The sequence below is a fragment of the Anabrus simplex genome, chromosome 8 (assembly GCF_040414725.1).
Source record: "Anabrus simplex isolate iqAnaSimp1 chromosome 8, ASM4041472v1, whole genome shotgun sequence".
Lineage (NCBI taxonomy): Eukaryota > Metazoa > Arthropoda > Insecta > Orthoptera > Tettigoniidae > Anabrus > Anabrus simplex.
The window spans coordinates 211,032,104-211,049,673 of NC_090272.1; the positions used below are offsets into that span (position 1 = coordinate 211,032,104).

The 17,570-nt window shown below is 38.9% G+C and overlaps 1 protein-coding gene across 4 annotated transcripts in view; it reads right to left on the minus strand.

The window, feature by feature from the left end:
- Positions 1-821: 821 nt before the first annotated feature.
- The window catches only part of LOC136878707 (cyclic GMP-AMP synthase-like receptor), a 119,163-nt gene continuing 102,414 nt past the window's right edge, over positions 822-17,570 (minus strand). For 3 of the 4 annotated variants that reach the window (XM_068228910.1, XM_068228911.1, XM_068228912.1), the window contains 3 exons: positions 14,143-14,277; positions 6,796-6,989; positions 822-1,241 (listed from right to left, as the gene is read on the minus strand). In XM_068228910.1, the coding sequence (XP_068085011.1) occupies positions 977-1,241; positions 6,796-6,989; positions 14,143-14,277 (594 nt within the window). In that variant the 3' untranslated portion in view covers positions 822-976. The remainder of the gene's footprint in view (positions 1,242-6,795; positions 6,990-14,142; positions 14,278-17,570) is intronic. The other variant, XM_068228913.1, reaches the window with a different exon arrangement.

Genomic DNA, 17,570 nt, shown 5'->3' on the forward strand with positions numbered 1-17,570 from the left:
AGTGTAAATGAAGCCAAAAGCAACAAATACTCATTAACATGGCTTGAGGTAGAAAGAGCACTAAAGAGCATGCAAACTGGGAAGTCCACAGGCTTTGATGATCTCAGCTCAGACGTGATAAAGGCAGCTGGAATACCAGGCTTGAATTGGCTATATAGAGTGTTATCAGTGATTTGGGAAAGTAACAAAATTCCAGAAGATTGGAGTAAAGGAGTCATCATCCCGCTGTTCAAAAAGGGCAACCGACGGAAATGTGGAAATTACAGAGGCATCACGCTGTTGTCACACTCACTGAAGCTGCTGAAAAGATCATAGAAACAAGACTTAGGAAGATAGTGGAACCTTTGCTTGAGGAAGAACAACACGGGTTCAGGAAAGGTCGAAGTACTGTGGATCTTAACTTTGCAGTAAAGATGCTGACAGAAAAGTACTGGAAATACGGAAGAAATCTTGTGATTGCATTTGTGGACATTGAAAAAAGCATATGATAGTGTTCCTCGAAACAAGATATGTGAATGTCTGGAAGACCTAAAGGTGCCAAAGTACTTAATTGACAAAGTTAAGATGCTATACCAGAAGTGCTACAGCTGTGTCCAGATAGGCAATGGATGATCAAAATGGTTTGAAACAAAGAGAGGTGTCCAACTAGGAAGTGCTCTATCACCACTTCTGTTCATAATAGTAGTGGACAAGGTCATCAAATCTATCAAGAAAATGGACAGTGAACCAAATGCCCTGGTATTTGCTGATGATGTGCTTTCATGGGGAGAGACAGAAGCTGAAGTTCAGAAGAAACTTAATGAATGGAACAACACATACAAACATTTTTCCCACCTCCCAATACTTATTTTATTTCTATGCGTATAAAAATACGAATCAGTTTATATTGTTATATGAACCTGTAACAAATCAAACAAGAGCGAATCCATCCAGGACCTCTACATGCACATTAGTTTTCAAGAAATATGTAGGAATATTACTGTCTATTATTTTCTTGAATTCCTCTAATAACAGCAGTAACGCCTAAAGCCAAGGCGAGAGCTCCAATGCCAATAGCACCCCAAATTCCAATATCTTCCAGGGAATGATCTTGAGCTTGTCTCTGTCGAAGACGAGGATAGTTGTCACTAAATAGAGAGCTAAAATTATCACTGAGAATCTCAGTGTCACTGTCACTCTTGATCTCCTCCGAGAAAGACTGAGCAACAGAAGAAGAAGAAGACGGGTCTTCAGTGTCCCACCTGCAACATATATATATATATATATACCAGGATCATTTACATGTACATTTAAGACCACTCAATAGCTAGAGCCCTGCTCGGATGCAGATATCTGCAAAGTTAGTGTCTTGGTGGATGCAAACTGTGTGGCAGTGCAGATGATTTTGCTGATAATATCTAAATAATGAAGTTTATTGATTTTCCCTCAGCTACGCTTCCATTTTTGCTTGTGGTTAGGCAACCCTTGACATTGATATGGGAGAATGGTGATATATAAAGAGTCTTGAGATCATAAAGCCGTAAATCTGACCTAAGCATAACTGGCTCCTGCCCACAATTATTATAAGGAAGGAACAAATGTTCTGAAAGACAACCGGTCAATATGTCGATAGTTGTCACGAGAGGAAATCCCTCATAAACCTGTGACTGTAGCGGGTCTGGTGCCAGATATCAGGCCTATTGTATCATCTAAGGTTGAAGGATTTTTTTTCCACCTCCCAATACTTATTTTATTTCTATGCATATACAGATATGAATCAGCTTATATTCTAGCTAAACATTACAATAACATGTTTCAATTCTCAGCTTTAAAAAAAAAATGCTGAAGATGTTCCAAAATGGCATGAAACATGTTCTTGTAACATTTAGCTAGAATTTAAGTTGACTCATGCTTGCGTACGCATAAAATCTAGCTATAAAAATAAAATAAGTATTGGAAGGTGGGGGAAAATCCTTTGACCTTAGTTGTTAAAGCCAAAATGGGATAAAAAATGAGATTTATAAGTTACTATTGTATTGTGTTATCAGGTCTATCCATTTCCATACCTTTGGTGTAATGTAATTAAATAGTTACAATACCTGCGGATAATCATTCGTGGATGTGGATGAAGGAAGTATGGAGCGGATGCGGATGTTTTGTATATCCACGCAGGGCTCTGTCTATAACATTACAAAACAATTACATCAAGTCATATTTAGATGAATAGGAATATGAAAAGGAACGTATAACAGAACGGACAGTGAAATGAAATGGCGAATGGATTTTAGTGCCGGGAGTGTCTGAGGACAAGTTTGGCTCGCCAGATGGAGGTCTTTTGATTTGATGCTCGCAGGTAACCTGCACGTCGTGATGAGGATGAAATGACGATGAAGACGACACATACACCTAGCCCCTGTGACAGCAGAATTAATCAATTATGGATAAAATTCCCTACTCTGCCACGGATCAAACCTGGGATCCCTGTGACCAAAGGCCAGCACATTAAACAGTTATCCAGGAAACAGAATGGAAAAAGTACAAGGACAATCTCCACATCTTCATATACTACCGTCCTCAAATAGATTGCCGGGCTGAGTGGCTGAGACGGTTGAGGCACTGGCCTTCTGACCCCAACTTGGCAGGTTTGATCCTGGCTCAGTCTGGTGGTATTTGAAGGTGCTCAAATACGTCAGCCTTGTGTCAGTAGATTTACTGGCACATAAAAGAACTCCTGCGAGACAAAATTCCAGCACCTCGGCGTCTCCGAAAACCGTAAAAAGAGTAGTTAGTGGGACGTAAAGCAAATAACATTATTATTATTATTATCAAATAGATTAGCCCTCTGTTCATCAATACCAATTAAGGCCACGGCTGCTACCTTCCAACTCCTAGGCCTTTCCCATCCCATCGTCGCCATAAGACCTATCTGTGTCGGTGCGACATAAAGCCACTAGCATCAATACCAGTTCTATTAATATTTAATATTAAACACAATATGTACGTATGATTCCAAAATATAAAAATTCACTGTCAATAAAGGTTTTCATCTTTTGCATAATCAGAAAGAAGAAGTGTTCTTTGTGTATTGTCAAACAAGTGGTAGGCCTATAGTGAACAATGTGAGCTGTAGATTTCACAAACACAGTCGCTGGATACCTGATGAAAAACTTTCTTATTACAAATACGGTAATAAAAGCCGTGAATCTCTCCTCTTGTGTAGAGGTGACAAAGCTCAAAATTGGGCTGCTTTCCATTCATCATTATTCATGGTGGGAATATTAAAGAATTCTGAGTCTTTTTCTGCAGTTTTCTACAGTTGTTCATCTAGGAACCTTTTTGTAGCTGGGGTTGATGTCAGATTATAAGTTGTCATCAGGTCTTCTATGAAGGAAGATATTCCTGCTAGTTGGTATACAAGTTGATTTGGTGAAAACTTTGAGCTGCAGAGTGCTCTTTTTATGTATCTGACTTTAGTCCTGTCCAAAGTTTTCAGATTTCTGTATGAAAGGTACGGTCATGTTATCTATATTGTATATGATGCTACTGGTGTAAATTTCAGCTTGAATGTCCGGCTCCATGGCTAAATGGTTAACATGCTGGCCTTTGGCCACAGGGGTCCCGGGTTCGATTCCCAGCAGGGTCGGGAATTTTAACCTTAATTGGTTAATTTCGCTGGCACGGGGACTGGGTGTATGTGTCGTCTTCATCATCATTTCATCTTCATCATGACGCGCAGGTCGCCTACGGGAGTCAAATCAAAAGACCTGCATCTGGCGAGCCGAACTTGTCCTCGGACACTCCTGGCACTAAAAGCCATGCGCCATTTCATTTTCAGCTTGAATAATGACATCACTCTTCTTAGTGAAAGGGATTTGATATTGCGAACCTCCATTGTAGCCTTTATCACAACCACTGTTCTATCTTCAGTATTCTGCATTGTGAAAATGAATCCAGTGACTTGTAGAGTCTCCCCTAAGTATTTGAAAGATTTGACTATTTCAATTGTTTGGTGTCCACAGGTAAATATAGCCATTGATGAAAGTTTTCCACCTTTCCAGAACTTCATGACCTTCACCTTACTCTGGTTTATATGCATGCCCCAGGGGATGTAGAAGAACTGGGATTAATTAGCAAAGAGCCTATATCTGTGATGATGTCTGTTGTTTAAAGGGGCCTAACATTTAGGTTACAAAATGAGATGAAATAGAAAGACATTTTAAAAGTCTAAAACCCATCCACTGACCAGAATTCAAAACGTGATTATGAAGAATGAATGGTTGAATATGAATTTAAAATAATCAGTGGATCCAATTCACAATACTGAAAGTTAAAAATAATTCCACAAATAGTCCACTGACTAGGATTCAAAAAGACAATGATGAACAGTGATTATGAAATTAAACCAATCAGTGGATCTGACCTGCAATGCTCCACCTTCCCAGGAACTATCTTAAAACAATGGTATATATTGACCAAGGGGCTGCTTCCAAAGCACAATCCTGAAATGACGATGCTTGTTGTCTAAAGGGGTCCAAAATCCAGGTCAACGGCTCCTCATAATGGTACTTATTGCTAGTTAAATAGAACTATGATATTTCTCATGTTGCGGTACTAATCACAATGTAGACTCACAGTTTTCTCCACATCGTGGTACTACTCACAAGTATTCTATGTCGCACAGGTAACTCAGTCCAATGGTGTTTCTCACATAATGGCACCAGTCATAGGCAACACAAACCCTAGGTGTACTAATCAGAGGGACCCGAACTATCTCGTGGTGTTCCTCACATAGTGGGTATTAATCACAGGCACTGCAGACACACAGTGTCGCACATATAGTGCTCCTAATCACGGGCACTGTAAAACCCATACTGATTCACCCTCTGCTGCTACTAATCACAAACCTATTGTGTACCTAACATAATGGTAAAGTAAAGGCGACCCATGGTGTTCCTATGTACAAATGCAATGTAAAAGTTCCACCAATTTAATACATCATATGTTCAAATAAAATGGCCGCCTCCGAGCGTAACGCTTAGTGTTATTACCTACCGTCCTCGGGGGCCCGGGTTCGATTCCCGGTACTGCCAGAAATTTAAGAATGGCAGCAGGGCTGGTATGGGGTTGAAATGGTACATGCAACTCACCTCCAATGGTGGTGCCTGAAAAGAGCTGCACCACCTCGGGATGAGGACACGAGTTTTACTTTTTCAAATAAAATTATTATCTTACAGCAAGTACTAGTACATGTTTCGTCCAATTATTGGACATCTTCAGATAATGCCATCAGTATTCAAGCATTAACACTAAATATTAAAAGGAAAATAGAATAAAATCTATGGGAAACTAGTGTATGACTTATTAAAATCTAAAGCAAAACATCAAATTAAAATATGAGAAGACAGTGCATCTATTAAGTCGTGAAATCACACATTCTGGACAAGCTGATCACTAAAGTCTAAAATTGTTCTTTCGGTTATAACACAAGATCTTGATGTGTTGAAATCCAAATTATGTGTCACATATAACAAAGTGGATAGAAACGTTTAAAATTAGGATATACGTCCACCTTTGGCATGGATTAATCTTATTTAATGTTGTGGTGAACTTCAACAGGGAACCACTGAGTCTTTTGAGGTCTTGCTATTGTCAGCTCTGTATAACACGTAAATAGTATGAGGTCTGAAAACAAAGAAAAATCCAAATTAAATTCAAGATCAAAGAAAAAGAAGAGACTCCGTGGCTCAGGCGGCAATGCGCCGACCTCTCACTGCTGGATACCATAATTCAAATCCTGGTCACTCCATGTGAGATTTGTGCTGGACAAAGCAGAGATGGGACAGGTTTTTCTCCGGGTACTCCGGTTTTTCCTGTCAACTTTCATTCCAGCAACACTCTCCACTATCATTTCATTTCATCTGTCTGTCATTAATCATTGCCCCAGAGGAGTGTGACAGGCTTCAGCAGCCGGCACAATACCTATCCTCGCCACAAGTTGCGGGCTTCATTCATCCCATCCCTGACCCAGTCATTGACTGGAAAACAGGTTGTAGGTTTTCATTCATTCATCAAAGAGAAAGAACCTGAACAAAAATTTGGAAGTTAGGTGACAACTTACTCTCAGCTAACCCCGTTGGAACTTCTCAGGCTGGTCTGCAGCCTTGTTATAATGCGACTGGTCCTCTGTATATTAACCGAGCGTGACAACTGAGAGGTGACCTTGTCAGCCGCTGGTGGCAGGGGTAGATAGGGAGGGACTAAAATGGGCGGTGCTAATGCAAGACAAGAGGAGGATGTATATCCTTATTTTAACCGTTTTTATCCACTTTGTTATATGTGACACGTAATTTGGATTTCAACACATCAAGACCTTGTGTTTTAACACAAAGAACAATTTTAAGATGAAACATGTACTAGTACTTGCTGCAAGATTAATTTTATCTGAATACAGTGTATGATGTATTGAATTGATGGAACTTTTACATTGCATTTGTACATGTTTAGTGACATCAATACGGAAGCAAAATGAGATTTTTAATACATAACCATGGCGTTCCCTGCATAATGGTACTTAATCACAAGTAGTTTCATGATTCTAATTCAATCGTCCCTTGGTCACACCTTTTAGTTGCCTCTTACAACAGGCAGGGGATACCATAGGAGAATTCTCTGTCTGCGTCCGCCACCCACAGGGGGTGAGATGAAGGAGTAGTGGAAATCCAGAAAGGCTGACGAGTGGTAACAACTGTCCTAAGTGGCTGAAACAATATGTTAAAGAAAAACCTATGTAGAAAGGAATAACAAGGAGTAAATTACCCAGGAAAACAGGACTTCACATAATCTGGATTTCCTGGCAGATTCTTTTCAATCTTGTTAATGATGTTCTCAATCCTATTTCCAAGGTTTTTAAATGTGTCTTGTTCCAGTTTAGAAATCAGATTGTGCCGTTCATCCCAGAAGAAAGGTATACACTGTTTTTCTTTGATGTATTCAACAAGACGTTTCAGCATCTAGAAAAGAGAAGAAATATTCCATTATTTTAGAAGTGGCCCAAGAGAATACCGCATGCTTTTTTTTAGAGGGCGGTTGTTAATGAAGATGCAATCAATCCTCAGGAGAAGGAGGTATTCTGCTAGGATAGTTGTTAACACATAGTTCAACTCCTTCATTAAGTTACTGCCTACGAAATAGCTGAAATACTATGATACCACTCAGTGATGGTACTACGCTCAGAAAATCCAGTACCAAAACAAAATATTACACATAGGCCTATGCCAACAAAATGCAGTGCTATAGCAAAATAGTACCTACAAGGTAAAAAAAATGTTATATTTTCCTCATTGTGTATATATGATTCTGTCAGACAACCTACACAGATAAAGTTTTTTTTTTTTTAAAGTTAAGACACTCACCCTGCCACACATAAACAGTGGAATGGAGATGATGAGATAGCAGATTGGGAAGCCTAAAAATAATTACATTTTTGTACCATTCATAGCACTTTTCTTTATTTTGCTATATTCTCATTATTAAAGGGTTGGAGCTCTTAAATGTTCTGTTCTGATTATAGTTAGTTCATTTTAGGTGAGGATGCTTGTTTGTTTGCTATTTGCTTTACGTTGCACCGACACAGATAGGACTTACGGCGGCAATGGGGCAGGAAAGGCCTAGGAATGGGAAGGAAGTAGCCGTGGCCTTAATTAAGGTACATCCCCAGCATTTACCTGGTGTGAAAATGGGAAACCATGGAAAACCATCTTCAGCGCTGCCAACAGTGGGGTTCGAACCCACCATCTCCCGGATACAAGCTCAGAGCTGCGCGGCCCTAACTGCACGGCCAGCTTGCCCAGTAGGTGGTGTGGATGTTTGCCTAGTTGTATTTCCTTTACATTTTCCATCCATACAGCATAGCAAAGTCATGTCCGTACAGGCCATGAAGGCTCTGGGGGGGGGGGGGGGTGGAACATAAAGGATCCACTATCTGTAACCTTTGCACTCGGTGGGGTAGAGTGGTTAGCTCCACGCCTGGCTGCCTTTGCCCCCAGGAATTAGCCTGGTACTCATTTTAGATGTAGGCTGAGTGAACCTCAGGGCCTGCGCACCTCCAGAAGTGAAAAACATGTTTTGTTAAACTTTTTGACTTCTTGATGGGGATTCGACTCATGTCCTTCTGGGGGAACCTTGGCCAAGCAGCCCCTCATCCATCTGTACAATTCATAGTATTTCTTGTTATGTAATATCAAGAAATGAAAGAGAGATGAGTGCTAACTTCTTCTTATTAAATGCATATTGCCAGATAACATATTCCTATGAAAAAATTAACTGATGATTACATCTTATTTTTATTGCTGTATGAATAAACACGTGATAGTGATAACTACTGAAATAAACTTTACACTCAAATGAAATTCTATTCAAAACTGGAAAACAAATATAATCTTTGATTTTTCATTAGCAAATGACCTTACTGTTTCACTCAAAATGACATTTTGTTTAAAAATGGGTGACAAATACAATGTTAAGAATTAAAGCAGCGTCTGTTCTATTACTCTAATTTATTTCAGGATGACCGACTAAATGCACATACGCACACATACACAATTCTATTCAGCCATGAATGACCACATTCACTATTTGCTTTCTATATACAAGTCTCCCTTCTTTCGACACAGCAGGTGGTCCGTCCCGTTGGAGACGGCTTAATCCATACTTTCACTTCTCCAAGTACAGTCACCTCATACAGCAGCTGTGTGTAGACTGCGGGTTTGAACACAGTGCTACTGGCTACACAACAAACGATCACTATTCCTTAGTTCGACTCCAGAGACTGTCCATTAATTCATACAGTGACATGTTGTGAACAACTAAACGACTCAGTGGTGTTCAACAGCAGGATGATACTCACAACAGCGAATATTAACATAGGTCCAATTACCCTCACACTCATGATAACTGCTTTGATTGCAGATTCACGGTGGTTCTCCGTCTGCAGAAGTACATCCACAGTACTCTTAGGTAGTCTTCCATTCCGCACATCGTCTTCAGTCCAGCTACTCGCTGGGCACAATGATATAATAAATCCAGCTCCTTGTTTAGACCTTGGTGGGACACCAGCGACAGCCAACACCTCTCAAATGCAAAGAGGAGAAGAATTCCAGTATCGATTAGATGGAATTCTTCTCCTCTTTGCATTTGTGTGAATCATCAATACAGATATGAAGCTCATAGATTACGAAGCCAACACCTCTGTCGCCCTCAGCTCAGCCACTGAACCTCAACATATGGAGTCTCATACTGACTCCACCACAGGGTCCAACACTGACTCCGAGTCCACCAACTATTGACTGTCCACGGCTAGCCTCCCTTTTCATAGCTTGGACGATGTGCACCAGAATATTCGCTATGTGGCCAAAGACAGAACATTCTCCTTGCATCTCCAAGAAACTCACAGGTAAGCCAGCCGACGAGAATGATGCATGGCCCTCCAGGCCGGCTGGTTGCTTCCCGGTCGGTTGAATCACTAGTCCCTTCCAAGAAGTAGCAAAAGGGGTTACCACAGGGCTGGCATATAACAATAATATTCTGCATTTGATTAGCAGAAGATGCTAACCAACTGCTGAAATAAATTTAAAAATTTCATGATAGTTCTATATTGAATAGAGAAATATACAATATTAAATAGAAGGAAGGATCCACCTTTTCAATACTCTGTTATTAAGTTGAACCAAATAGAAGTTACAACCTGTTCATTTGGGACTGGTTTCAACACATCTGAAGTGTCATCATCAGCCAATTACCAAAGCAGAGCAAAAATTAAATCATAAAGTCCTAAAAACACATAAAACAATGATCACCGTCAAAAAGAGTACATAGAATAATTAACACTATTTCGTGCCAAAGCAATTCCAGTTGAAGTTCATAAGCAGGTCTTGTACAATCTTGTTGTGTCATCTGCTCCATTGCCTAATTTAATGGTTATAATACATATTTTATTGAACGAATTATTAACAAATTTAAACACCATCCTAATACAACAATCTTAAAAGATAATCCTGTTTTTTTTCTTTTTTTGCTAGTTGCTTTACGTTGCACTGACACAGATAGGTCTTACTGCGACGATGGGACAGGAAAGGGCTAGGAGTGGGAAGTAAGCGGCCGTGGCCTTAATTAAGGTACAGACCCAGCATTTGCCTGGTGTGAAAATGGGAAACCACGGAAAACCATCTTCAGGGCTGCCGACAGTGGGGTTCGAACCTACTATCTCCCGAATACTGCTTACTCCACATTCACATTCAATATAAATGCCTACAGTATTGCTAATGTCATCAAAAAACAGAACACCATGATTTCTTTTCGTACTAATAATAGAAAACCTTGAATTATGACATAACTCCAACTCCTTAAATAAAACCAGTGTTTTTTCTAAGTCAGGCATATACCGTTTTAAATGCAACAACTGCAACTCTTCTTACATAGATCAAACTGGTCATAAAATTAGATACTTTGAACATGTTAGTACAATAAAATACAACAGATTTTTGGCAGTGGGGCAACATGTACATGATACAAAACATATTTTCACTACAATAGACCAGGATATCGAAATTCTCTGCACTCTTAATAAAGGCCCTCTCCTAGACATCACAGAAACCTGTTTTATACACCTTGACCAGTTTTTCAATCCAAACGTTAACCTGAATGATATTTCTGAGAAATCTAACGCCCTTTTTGATTTTCTCATCTCCATTTTAACTAACCTCAAGTCTACAGTACAAGTAAGCGATCAATCTTTCACAATACCCTCTCATGCTACTTGCCCCTTCCATAACCCTCCTTAGATATCCCCCCCCCCAATTTTTTTCCCCCCTTCCTTCCACCCTCTAATAAGCGCTCATTATTCCCCACCCTTTTCTCAACTTATCATCTCCCATACATTTACCAATCACCACAGCAAGCTGTTCAAGTCGAGCCTCATATTGTAATTCTTTTAAATTTCCTTATTTTTAAATATATTTTTATTTGGTTTTATTCTTTTTTAATGATTCAAATTCTTTTTAAGTTTTATATAACCACTTTGAATTGTTGAAATTAAGTCCTACACTGTATTCCTAAGACTTCAATTACATCACTTTCCACTCTTTGGCTGAAGAAACAAATGCCTACAACACCTTGCCTAGCAACAACTGTACATAACTGCAGATCACAAGTTCAACTTCATAACGAGTTATCCTTCAAGTTTTCATTTTAGAACAAGTCCTTTAACTCGTTATTGATCTTTAATACAACGTCTTCATACATCTTCATATGTGAATGCAGCACAACAAGATTGTACAAGACCTGCTTATGAACTTCAAATGGAATTTTTTGGCATGAAATGGTGTTGATCTTTTTACTCTTCTGACTGTGATCATTGTGTTATGAACATCAACTGGAATTGCTTCGGCACGAAATAGTGTTAATTATTCTACGTACTCTTTTTGACGGTGATCATTGTTTTATGTTTATTGTTTTATGTGTTTTTAGAACTTTATGATTTAATTTTTGCTCTGCTTTAGTAATTGGCTGATGATGACACTTCAGATGTGTTGAAACCGGTCCCAAATGAACAGGTTGTAACTTCTATTTGGTTCAACTTAATAACAGAGTATTGAAAAGGTGGATCCTTCCTTCCATTTAATATTGTATATGCTGAAATAAATGATATTATTTTTAAGGATTGTCTCCCAGCAGGGACTTCATGTGCTCTGGGACTACTACAGTAGCTGCAAAGCCCCTACAGAAATCCTGATAAAGTCTTCAGTGGCAGTAAAGGTGGAAAGAATGGATTGTGATACGATGAAACTAGTGGAAGAGGCACCCCAGCTTTCCTGAGTAAATACTATAGGACAGCAGCCACTGTCTTATGGGTCAAGGAGGACTCCTAACAGCTAAGGGAGAGAATCTTACAGAAAATTCTTGTGAGCCTGGAAGCGGTAAGGTGCGACCCTCTCCACCAGGATAGGGAGCTTAGGCTGATTACCCAAGTTAACCCGAATATAAAAATTTAAAAAATCTCAATGTGACGAATCCTCTCGACCATTATTCTTGGCTTTCTAGATCTGGACCGCTATCTCAGTGTCAGATAGCTCCTCAATTATAATCATGTAGACTGAGTGGAGCAAGAACCAGCCATCAGATCCAGCTAAAAATCTATATATTGGCCAGGAATCAAACCCGGTGCCTCTGTGTAAGAGGCAGGCATGCTACCCATGCATGAGGGGCCAGCTACAACAGCTACAAGGGAAGAGCTAAAGCTATAAATTTCATTTTTATTCTGTATTGAAGTGCAATTATAAGAATAAATATACCAAGTAAATGATATTACATAAGTCTCTTTATTTGCAAATGAGGTGTCTACCTTGGTGGCAAATGGTACACTAAAATACATTATTGTCAAGCACTAAATTTTAAATGAACGAGAGAAGAAAATTTTCCTACAATACAATATTATACAATTTACACTAACGTTTTTTTTTTCTATTAAACACACAGCTCATCCTTAATAAATTTATATTGTTTACAAAATTCTACTTATAATATCTCCTGTACTTACAAACATAGTCAACTCATATACAGTATGTGAAATTATTCAAATAATACTATACAACTGCTACAATATTAAAATTTACATTGCATTTATTTACTTATTTACTGTTCACCCATTCTGGAACCTAAGTAGCATATCGACCTGCTGCACTTTAACCAGAGCCCCTTTTGCCACTGATTTTCAGAGTTCCTGAAGGGCCTTCACAGCTACCGTAGTGGTCCCAGGGCCCTCGAAGTACCCATTGTACTTCACCCCTACAGGTAGTCCCCTACTTTGGCTGTCCCAAAATACATAGACCAGGGGATGGAATTCATTTATTCACACACATTTTTTATTTTCAATAAGCTGCACTGGTCAAATGCCCTCTAACATTTCATTTATTTTATCTGTTGCTGTTTATTCTCTTCTTGAATATCTGTACAGATTTTGGAAAAGGATTAAACACTACCGCTGGTAAACTGTTCCATTCCTTCACACCCTTCCCAATGAATGAAAATTTACCCCAATCGCTTCTGATAAAATTCCTTCTAATTTTATACCTGTCCTGCCGATATAATTATTTTCTAACTGAAGCTTCTCACGAATTCCTCCCCGTGCTTCTTCTCCTGTATAGGCTCTATATAATCCTGTAAGTCTAGTTTTCTCCCTTCTCTTACTTAGAGTTTCCCACCCAAGTTCCTCTAACATTTCTGATACACTACTTTTTCTCCTGAAATCCCCTGTTACAAATCTTGCTGCTTTCCTCTGCACACTATCTATTTCTTTTATTAGATTTTCTTGGTGAGGATCCCAAACACTGTTTGCATATTCCAATAATGGACGAACCACACTTAAGTCACTTTTCTCCTTTAATTCTTTGTTGCATCCTTTAAGTAGCCTCATTATGACATGTTACGATCTGTATGCTTTCCCAACAATGTCATCAACATGGCACTTAGTGGCCAGATTCAGCCAAATTGCCTGTTTCCTACAGCAGATCTGTGCTTATTCCCTGCCCACTCCTTTGTTACATGGCCTGCCTGCTTCTTCCAGATTGTTCTACATCAGACATTAGAGATTTACTTCTTTGCCTGAGATCCTAAGTGAAATTTAAGACATATCATGACAAGAAATCATAACAATAAATTTTTTTATTATAGGTTATTTAATGTTATAATTATTCCTGCAACACTGTCTTTGTCTGTTAAACATATGTTTTAGTTATCACATGCAGTTAAATTTATTAATTAAATTTATAAATTTATTCTTATGATCAGTACAGGTGGTAAAATAGTGGAATAAACACAGAAATATAAAAGGAGCCCTCTAACCTGTATGTTCATATCCTTCAATACCTGATTTGAAATTGACAGGTTAACGCAGGAAGAGGGAACAGAGATGATCTTGTTGGGGTACTTCATGATTGAAGGTGATGCTTCATTTAAGTGTTTTATAATGTTTAAAACAATATAGAATGAAATTAAGCTACACAAAATCCAATGGGTATAAATTATTTTTTTAAATATAGCTTTTCTTTCTTTTATATGCCAGCCAGAATTTACTTTCTGATTGCATCTCTTAAAAATATTTATACTTACATCAATGAACAGAACTCCAATGCTTTTCTGCCAAAACTCTTCAGAGTATTTTTCTTTTTCCATCTCCCATAGGAATACAGTTTTTATATAATAGCTTGAAAGGTAGTCGCAGTTGTTCTGGCAGTCTCTGAGCTTCTGTAGGACACAAAAGGGCACATTCAGCTTAAACATAAAGTAAAGTAAAATAAACTCATGTTCTCATCCTGAGTAGATGCAGCTCTTTTTAAGGACACCCCCAATGGAGGTGAGCTGCATGTATCATTTCAACCACATACCAGCCTTCCTGCTCTTCTTAAATTTATGGTAGTACCGAGAATCGAACCCGGGCCATCGAGGATGGCAGTTAATAGTGCTAACCGTTATGCTACAGAGGCAGACTAACATACAGGCACTAGTACCTACATGAGAACCAAACCTCTGGCAGCTAACTCAATCAAGAAGATAGTCACAAGTAAAACCCTTCAAAAATGGAAGAAAGAAACTACCCAACTTACTACAAAGAATAAATGACTTATGGGACAAGAATAAAAGCAAGCCGAGGAAAGAAGCAGTGGCAATCTTCAGACTGGAAACAGGCCATGACTGCTTAGCTGCACATCTAGCTAGAATGAAAATATACCCGAAGAAAAAGTGTACCATCTGCAAAATTACTGGATCAGTGATAGACACGAAACACCTACTTCAGTGCACAGGACTCAACCCAACCCAACAAAAACAAGGTAGTTTACCAGCCCTATACTGGACAGTCAGGAACAAGATGAAATGAGACTCTGTTCCCTATTACATGTGTACTTTATTAATGTTATTTGTATGTTATTGTTGTCTAGAGATATCAATTCTGTATTGGAGTTACTTCCCAATAAAGCCATAGGTTACAACAACAACAAACATACAGTACTGGATATAGACAGATCCTTATGTGAAATTTCATGAATTAACACATACAGTACTGTGCAAATTAATACAAGTTCGTAAAGCTTCTTATAATTATTTTAATGTTTGCTAAATCATGTGTTCCTTTTAAATACCTTCCCTGCCTTTGACCAAATTGCTTTGTTGGTGCACAGCAGCATTACTGTTTACATCACTAGATCACTAGATTTTGTTTATAATACAATCATTACATGAATGCCTCTGAGTTTACAGTTTCAGTATTTTAACCAATTATTTCAGTTTTGTTCTGTATTAACTTATTGTATTCACATTGTACGCCTTCACTGCAAGACCTAGTGTTTACAGTGCACTATGTCTTCTGGTATAGGCTAGAATAAATTTGTTACTCTCACTGACGTATCTGTCTCATCCTTGGGTTTGACAACATGAAAGTGACCAAGTTATGAGCGATGCTAGTAATGCCATTCCTTCTGCAGCCAGTCGCTGCTATGAATGGTGTAAAAATATTGCTCATAGCATCAGTTGGTGCATCCATTTCAGTGGGCTTGATAGACCAATATCTAATAGCAACTTCTGGCTCTGTGAGGAAAGCAGCGGGAAACTACCTTGCTCCCCATTTCCCTTATATGCCTCTTCAGTGACACCTAGGCTATTTATGACAGCTGTTGGCAGAGCTGTAGAGGATCAAGCCAACCTTTAGGCTGAATACCCGACATACATACATACATTCACATTTTGACAACAGGACCCCTGTGACCAAAGGCCAGCATGCTAACCATTTAGCCATGGAGCCAGACTATTCTTTCAGTGTTCCTGTATGATTACCTACTCGCCTCCAAAACAGAGCACATACAATATTTTCTCTCAGACATGTCCATACCTGCATTCCATACAACCAATCCAAACCTCATTTACAACAACAAAGCTCCATTAGCATAAACATGAGACGGACTTGTGACAAATATGTACATGATACGAAACAACTGGTATTTTTACATAAGGACACTAAATGTAACGTATATCACATACAATTACTTTTGCCAGAAAATCTTGGCAGGCTGGTGTTATCTAATGAGAGGTGTGAAGTGACAAGGAGGGATTCAGTTATAAGTGGAAATGTAGTAAGCAGAACTTGGTCTTAGTGATGGATTCTGCTGAGAGCCTGCAGTCTTGGAACTTGAAAATAAGTGCAATGAGTATGATACAACACTTAGACGTTCCAAGACTCAAGTGATGTCAGAAACGTAAGAGAACTGAATGTCAAGTTGTGAATACAAAACTGAAACAGTTAGATCATTTCAAGTACTTAGGATTCTCCAAGGAATCACAGTGTAGCAAAGCTAATGCAGTGAGCTTGCAGTTGCGATCAACAGTCAGTATTCTATAAGAAGGAAGGCAGCTCCTAACTGTCTTTACACCGGTCTGTTTTCAAACCAACTTTGCTGTACAGGGTAGACTCAGGATATCTTATTCATAAGTTAGAACTAAGCAACATGAAAGTAGAAAGAATGATCACTGGTGCAAACAGGTGGGAACAATGGCAGGAGGGTACTCAGAAGGAGGAGATAAAGGCTAAGTTAGGGATGAACTTGACTGATGAAACATTATGCATAAACTGGCTTAAGCAGTCAAGCAAATGGAGGAGGATACGTTACCTAGGAGGTTAATGGGCTTGTTCATGGAAGGTAAGAGAAGTAGAGGGAGACCTAAAAGATGATGGTTAGACTCAGTCTCTAATGATTTAAAGATAAGTGGTATGGAACTAACTAAGGCCACAGAACTAGTTAGAAATAGAGGAATGTGGAAGGCATTTAGTGAATCCACAGAGGTTTGCAGACTGAATGCTGAAAGGTATTATAATAATAACAATTTGTTTTATTTGTCCAACCCTTGTCCCGTTGGTGAGATGAATCTGTCGTGACGGGTTATTATGACCGGATGCCCTTCCTGATGTCAACATCATTAGAGGAGGTAGTGAGATGAAATGAATGACGTGATATAGGATAGTAGGAAGGGAGAGGGTAAAACCAAGTGCCGGCACATGGCCTACTCCTGTCGAATAGCACAAAGGGATCTGCTCAAGGCTTAACGTCTCCATTCGACAGACGAATCACTATCAACAGCGTCATATGCCCTCACTCCATATGAGCACTGTGGAGAGGTTTGGAATTTAATCCCCAGGCTTTTGGCACGCAATCTAGTGATTATAAATTGTATACCACCACCTCTCCTACCCTGCCGGCGAACATTCTGATGGCGACATATTTTTCGACCAACGAGACTCAAACCGGCTAATCACGGTGTCAGACCGTTTAGACTTCAATGCCTTAACGATCATGGCCACCAGGCAGGGTATAATAATAATAATAATAATAATAATAATAATAATAATAATAATAATAATAATAATAATAATAATAATAATAATAATAATAACAACAACAACAACAACAATAATAATAATAGCAACAGCAACAATATTAATAAGGGGAGCACTAGAAGTAAAGTACCTAAAAAAGTAAAAATACAGTGTG